Source organism: Triticum dicoccoides, chromosome 3A (genome assembly GCF_002162155.2).
Source record: "Triticum dicoccoides isolate Atlit2015 ecotype Zavitan chromosome 3A, WEW_v2.0, whole genome shotgun sequence".
Taxonomy (NCBI): Eukaryota; Viridiplantae; Streptophyta; class Magnoliopsida; order Poales; family Poaceae; genus Triticum; species Triticum dicoccoides.
The window spans coordinates 442345733-442353256 of NC_041384.1; the positions used below are offsets into that span (position 1 = coordinate 442345733).

A 7524-nucleotide genomic window follows, 5' to 3' on the forward strand; every position below is an offset into this window, starting at 1 on the left:
GCTTTTCAACGAGCTAAAGAACGTCAAAACGGACTCCAGATGAATTAGTTATGGACAAAACGGTGAAACGGGGATGGCTGAGATGTCACGGGCCGGACATCCGGGCTCGGGGCCGGAAATCCGGGACCTGATGTCCAGAACCGAGCAAATTTGGTGCTCCAGGAGCCGGATGTCCGGCCCGACGAATCCAGGTCTCGTTTGGGGCGGAAATTTTCGAATTGGGGCGGAAATTGATGATTCCAAAGGCAAAATTGGAGAGATTTCGTGGTTGAAAAGTGGGGAAAAGTGGGGATATGCTAGATCCACTTGAAACCAAGCAAATCCATGGATCAAATCCAACAAAACTTCGTCAAACCAACAAACAAAAAAAATTGGGGGCTATTTTTGGTGGGGATTTTCGAATTTTAGGACGAAATCAACAAAATTAGGCTAGAAAACAAGGAGGGGAGGCTCCGAAATCATGATCAACGTGGCTCATGATACCAAGATGATGTAGGGTAGGAACCCTATGGGCCGATCTTTCATGAAAGGAGCAGATCCCGCGATGAACACGAAGAACACGAGGAGGGAAACGAGGGGAAAATCACAAGGGAAACACAAGAGAACACTCAAACCAACAAGAATGATCACACATGCGCTAGATCCATGAACACAAAGAGAGATACAAGATCCAAAGTCAACAACGGACGATACAAGAGGCAACGGTCTTCTCCGTGAGGAGGTCTTGATGGGGCCGCCCAAGAGGGGGTCTTGATGATCTTCTCCGCAAGGAGGTCTTGAATCCAAAGGGATCTTCTCCGTAGAGGCCGCGGTCTCTCTCGTGGAGTAGATCCGATGTGGATGAGCAATACTCTATCTCTAAAATGAGCTAAACCAATGCTAACCCTAACCCTAACTAGGAGAAGGTGGGGAGTATATATAGTGCTAGCCCACGAAGGGGTAAGTGAGAGGAGGGATACATGGGCCCTTGGCCCGATCTCTGCGCACAGGCAGGTGCCGGATGTCCGGGCTGGGGGCTGGATGTCCGGCGGCTCACGAAGAGCCGGATGTCTGGGCCTCTGGCTGGAGTTTCCCGATTCTTCTGCTCTCTAGTTAGCGTGCTCCGGATTTCCGGGCGAAGGGGCCAGATGTTCGGGGCTTCGGGGGGAGCCGAATGTCCCGGGCATGGGGCCGGATGTCTGCGCTGTCGGGGTCGCTTCCGGAGCTCTCTGGATAGGAAGGGGCCGGATTTCCGGGGGTAGGGCCGGATGTCTGGGCTGGGGCCGGATGTCCGGGGCCTGTAGCAGCTGGCTCTTCTTCCTTCTCCTTCCTTCGCTTCCGCACACACTTGGCCTTGGTCCTTCGGCTCTCCTTGGTCTCCTCGGATGTACCTGAGTATGCACAAGGTCCGCGCTTGAAGTAGCATCCATGTCTTACATGCGGAAAGGGAAGATTCGGAAAGGAGCGAGTTCACCTTGTGTCCAATGGCGTATGCTTGAGTGTACATGGGGATGATCGTAGGATGCTCTGCATCAGCGCCTGTGTGGTGGTGATGATGAGGGTGGCGTTAGTGGAGATGGCACCGCCCAAAGGCCGGTGCGTGCGGTGGTGGAGCCTCCTCATCTTCGGTTGGACTTGTTCCTTGTTCTATGGTGGTGGAGATGGAGCAGCAATGGACATTAATCTTGGATGACGACAACTTCTGAAAGATGATGGTGGTGGCTAGGGTATGCAGAGGTATTTATAATGCCTCTCCCAAAGCCTCCTCCGTTGATGATAGTTGACTGCTTTGATCCAGGGGTGAAGGTGAGACTAATCCTCTCCCAAACCCTTCCTATTGGCTAAGGGGATCGTGTGCGAACAAACAGGGACGGTATCGGTGAAGAATCCCGTCCAAAATGACAACTTTTGGACCTGTCTCACACGGTACGATCACCGGTACAACTGCGCAGTCATACCAAATGTCGTCGAACGCTTTGGACTCCTTTGATATTTTGATCGTCATTTCTTCATACAGACTCAGATTTTGATGTTCTTGGGCTCGTTCGAATCGCTTGAAAGATGCTGACGCGCCGGTGGTATTAGATTTGGAGCACTTGAAACACTTTTTTGACCTCCCAAATGCATAAGTCTAGTCTATCAGTCCTCTTTATTTTACGCGTGTTTGGTCCCTTTCATCGTTTTGGTCCTAGGTTGATCCAAAACACCTCTGGACACAAGAAAACTAAGAAAAGTAATAAAAAACCAAATAAAACACTAAAAATGCAATGCTCATAGTGAAAATGGTAAAAAAACCTATGGGCACTTAAAGGGGACAATGAAAACAATAAAATGCAACCGCATGAGCATCGAACAACTCATGAGCAACTTAAGAAAAATATGATTGAGCATATATAGGCGCTTAAAGGGGACAACGAAAACATATGTGCGAGTTGAATTCAAGTTTAAATTATTTTATTTTAACACTTAGTTGGATTATTATGTTTACATTTGAACTAGTGTCGCATTTGAATATTAACTAATCGGAGATTTGATATGCTATTATTTCAAGTGTTTTGGACTTTAGAAATAGGAGCACACGTTTGAGGTTCTTATAACCGTATCTGCATACGCACACAAATATTGTGTTCGCTTCGAGGAATGTTTACATTCCATTCCTGGTTTTCATACCACCTCGTCCTGATTTATTGGCTTCCTTCTTATTTTGTGTCGAATTTTGACCATAGCTTTGATCAAAAAATGTTAATGGATGTTACGAAAAATTATATCCTTGGATCACATTTGAACATAGTTTTTGATAATGTTATTTTTACTGTGCATAGCTTATATTTTATTAGTTAAAATTATGATCAAAATATGACCCTAAATAGTAGGGAACTAATAAATCAGGACGGAAGTAGGATGTACTAGTAGTAGCTCTAATAAACACCACCTGCATTATTAAGGATGCCATAAAAGGGGCTACATAAAACACAAGGAACAAGAAAAACAGTTCAAAGCACGCACGACACTCCCAGCAAACTGCAAACGCGGGATCAAACTCTAAGAAGGTAGACGCTAAGCTCGGGGCCGACGCTGTTGGCATTGCTGCCGCTGTCCGGGTTGATCATGTAGAATGCTTCCGAGTCGCGCGAGCCCACCACGCGCTCGAACCGCGCGCGCATGTACATGACGTCGCCCTCGCCGCCACCGCATGACGCCGGTATGACCCCGGCCCCCATGGACACGGGCTCCAGCGCGCGCAGCACCCGCCAGTCTGCGGCCCCGCACTCGCGCCGCACCGCGTACCCGCATCCCTTGCCGTTGCAGTAGGCGCGCCACACCGTCTCCTCCAGCAGCTTCCTGCCCGCGCCGGCGCCCGCGCCAGCAGTGGTGCCGGGGAATGCGGAGGCGCCCTTGGAGCGCTCGCACTCGAGTGCGATGCGCACGAGGCCCGAGGCCATCTCGCGAACTAGCGACGCCGTGGGCGCGGTCAGCTCCAGCAGCAGCGCCGGGCACGCGCGCGGGTCGACCTGGAACGCGAGGTGGACGTGGCCGCGACGGTGCCCGTACAGCGTGCCGGTAAGCCGCGAGCCGAGGCCGACCTGCCGGTGCCGGCCGGAGATTGCCGCTGCCAGCGCCGTGCGCAGGCGCGACACGGCCGTGCGGCCCGGCCTAGTATTCTTGCGGTGCTGCTTGAGCGGCTTGGGCGGGGGAGACACGAAGTCCTCCGAGTGGAAGGACCGGCAGGCGGAGGAGAAAGCCAAGGACGCCTCCTCGTCGTCCTCGGCATGCTTATCCGAGCTGATCTTGACGAAACCTTCCTCCGCGGCGGCGGTGCTAGTGGCGCCATGGCTGCTGCTCTTGCCGAGAACCGGCCACTTGAAGTGCCTCCGGGAGAAGGAGAAGGAGGACTCGTGGGGGCTTCTCTCCATGATGTTTCTCATGGTATGGTTTCTTGCAGAAGCTGCTGTCTATTGCGCGCCGGCTGTGTGTGCCTATGTATGGAGGATGATGGACGGAAGGAATGGGGTTTTGTACTGTGAGGGGAAACTGGTGAGCAGAACCCACCAAACTGAGCAGACAGGAGAGAAGAGAAGAGAAGAGAAGCGTGTGTGTGAGCTCTGTCTTGTTTCCCCCTTGTTTCTGGCTTGGCTCTGTTGTGTGTTGTTGTGTCTCGAGGTCGAGGAGGAAATGGAACACAGGCTGCGGTGAGTCTGTGCCTCTGCGGTCAGGCCCGGCACCGGCAGGCAAGCAGGCACGCAGGCACGCAGGAGAAACGAGTGCTGTAGCATTTTCGATTAAGTGCTGTAGCATTTGATAAATGAAATTCATACTCACCTCCAGACACCCTTTATCGAAAAAAAAAACTGACTAAGAAAAAGTTGTACTGCATCTCTGCGTCTGAAGTAAAAAAACGCAGGCAGCCAGAACTGCGGGGATACAAGTAAGGATTTGTCCAACTAATCGTACATCAGTACGTGTACGTGGAGTAGATTACAGAGATGTGGTGCGAGCGAGTAGGTTGGTTTGCCTGCATTGCGCTGTGCCCCTTCACTCTCAGAGTTGACAAACTGTGCCCAGCTAAGCTGGTCCGTCCATGCCCCATGTCAACTGTGTGCAAATGCTGCAAACGGTGTCACTAGTTTGACCGGTAACTAAATCTCTGGACACCATACGCGAAACATGGCAACCAGATAATGAACCAGCCAACAATGTAGGTGAATTCCAGTTGAGCATGAAGATTTGGGCGACAACGTTTTGCATTAGTAGGTGGCACGGTGCTGACTATTTCTCTCACATTGCTTGCATCCCGCTGTAACGTGCTTTACACCGGGATACTCTTGAGAAACTTGTGCCAGGTGTCTTGCGTGGGCGTGACCGAGAGCGAAGTTAACTCGATGCCTATTCAGGTGCACTAAATAATGCAAGTGTGAGCTGAGAGTTGGTTCAGAGACATACGCAGTTTAGCACGTTGAATTTCGCCCGCCCCTGTCTCAAGGCCCAAATGCCTCCAAGCTGCCTCCTGAGAAAAAGGGACATGGAGAAAAGCACAATGGCGCGACCGAGCTTAGGGTCTCTTTGATTCAAAGAATTTTGATAGGATATTTGAAGGATTAGAATCCTTAGAAATTTTTCCTACATTGGTTGTTTGATTCGTAGGATTTATTTGTACTACATTTCACAGGAATTTTAGCATCCACTCCAACCTTTTGAAAGAAATCTTTTGTTTTTCCCGTGACACAATCAAACAAACTCAAATTCTATAGAGATCCAATGGTCATGCCATTTCAATCTTACGTTTTTTCTATTTCTGTGTTTTTGCAATCCTATGAATCAAAGAGGCCCTTAATCTGTCCCCACAATGACGCTCAAATCATGACGGCGGCCCGGGTGTGGATGTGGATTGCTTGAGGTGAAACGGAAACACATCCAGGCACTGTTTGTCGCTGCACACATTGTAAAGGACTAGAGCTTGAACTTGTGCGAATGAAACGAGGAAAAGGAGACGACAAAGGCAGCTGTGTTTTCCACCCCTTGTGATCCGTGCGGTCGATAAGACAGAGCAACACGGTAAACAAAGCAGCAAACTTTTTTCTTTTCTTAAAGGATAGTCACGGAAGACATAGCAAGCACCGAAAAGCGCAAGTAGAGGCTGAGCTCCATAGAAATCTTTTCTTTTTCAGCAAAAGAACTTTTTCTACACCTTAAAAAATTCTGAAAGAAGTAATGTAGACATATATTTGTAGTATACATGCATAAAATTTCATAAACATATATTCATATAGGATGTACACAAAAAAAATGCAGGCATTAAAATGGGCTTTTTCTTTGTTGTATTTGGGCTAGATATTTGTATTTTTTGTGTAGCATGCAAATAAACAAATTAGTTGATGAAATTTTAAACATATTTAGAAAAAAATTATTTTTTTCAAACTTTTAAATATATTTTGATTTTTTAGAACAAGCTCCATAGAGCTCGGTCTTTGCAATGCCGCACTCTAGCAAGCACATACTAGCAGAAGAGAGTACAATAGCACCAGAGGCCAAAACCATGTCCACCGCCTCGCCCGATTGGCCCAAAATCACCATATTTGACCCTATGACAAAATATTAGCATGATTTGACCCTTGTTCGAAAGTTTAGCGGCGTTAAGGTATATGGGTTACTGACATAGTCAACGGCGGTAGACCCTGGTCCACGCCCCCTGAACATGCCTACATGGCAAAGTAGCAGCGTTATTGACCACGACGGTAGCCTTCTAACCCTACCACCACGACCATCGACGATAGACTCCTCAATGGGTAAGTGGCTGGTGGGCCACCCACCCACCCATTCAGTCTCATTCAATTTTCTTTTCTCATACCCGAGCTAGTGCCTTCTTCCCTCTCCCATCCAAACTCCTCTAAAATTCCACTTAAATTGGAGCCATTTGTTCGGTGAATAGGAGGCATTTCTATCCCTTGAGGTAGACTCTCCCATCCTTCATGATTCTGTTGGTTAGAATCGTCTTATTTAATGGCATTGTTAACTTTTGAGCAAACCCTACTTTTGGTGATTTCTCTCAAATCCATTGCAAAAATGGTGGAATGTAGGGTTGTATGAGTTTTATGATGTGTAGTCGGCATTATGGTTGTGGTTTGTAACCAGAACTAAGGTTATGTTTAGGGTTAGGATATGTGCTATTTAATGTCACGATCCGTTGAATACATTAGTTGTGATGTGCTTTGGATATAATGCATTAATAATGTCATGATGCATATAATACATTAGACTTGTCGTTGATCCATTAAGTCGTGTGTCATTATTTTTAGATAACGAGACTTGTTAATGTTCATTATTTGGATAAGGCGGCATTTTTCGGTAACAATGCCGACATTATTGACGACAATCGGAAAAGGGGAAGGTATGATGTTGAAAGAGTAAGGGTCAGGCGTCGCTTCTCGATTTCGTGCCCTCGAAGAACCATTTGCTGAGAAATCCCGTGTTGCAAGAGATTCTGACGATCGAAGCATCTCTTCAAACTTGGATTGGTCCCCGCTTGTATAGTGGATGGACCCGAATGTTAGAGTTAAACTCACAGGAAGGTATGATGTTGGGGTGGGATCAAAATCTCGAATGAAAAATATGCCTAACAATTCAGATTTACATTTGGAGGTACACAAGGAGGCACTTGCATTTTAGAAGTGAGAGCCTCCGGGTCGCTCGGGCGACTCGCGCGGAACACCATTCCTAGACGGCGCCACCAAAATTCCTGCCTACCCCTGCTCCGCCTCCACCGGACGACACCGCACCATGAAGTTGCACGACTGACAGCGGCGGTGGGGACCTGGTGACGGCGCAAGGTGACTCTCGGGCACGATGGAGAGTGGCCATGTGGTTTGACGCGTTGGCATCTTGGCCAGCGCAACGACACGCCGTGGCGGCCTCCTACACCTGGCATCCTGTCCAGTGCATGCGGAGACTCCCTGTCGGTGTCAAAACCGGCGGATCTCGGGTAGGGGGTCCCGAACTGTGCGTCTAAGGTCGATAGTAACAGGAGACATGGGACACAATGTTTACCCA

The 7524-nt window shown here is 48.6% G+C and overlaps 1 protein-coding gene across 1 annotated transcript; it reads right to left on the minus strand.

Annotated features, from left to right (window-relative positions):
- Nucleotides 1-2889: 2889 nt before the first annotated feature.
- LOC119271604 (protein MIZU-KUSSEI 1-like) lies at nt 2890-4228 on the minus strand. The gene has a single exon (XM_037553361.1). The coding sequence runs from the start codon at nt 3903-3905 to the stop codon at nt 3015-3017; it is 891 nt and encodes a 296-aa protein (XP_037409258.1). The 5' UTR covers nt 3906-4228; the 3' UTR covers nt 2890-3014.
- Between the last annotated feature and the right edge of the window lie 3296 nt (nt 4229-7524).

Coding starts and splice junctions, on each gene's coding strand:
- LOC119271604 (XM_037553361.1), bottom strand. CDS start 3,905: ATGAGAAACATCATGGAGAGAAGCCCCCACGAGTCCTCCTTCTCCTTC.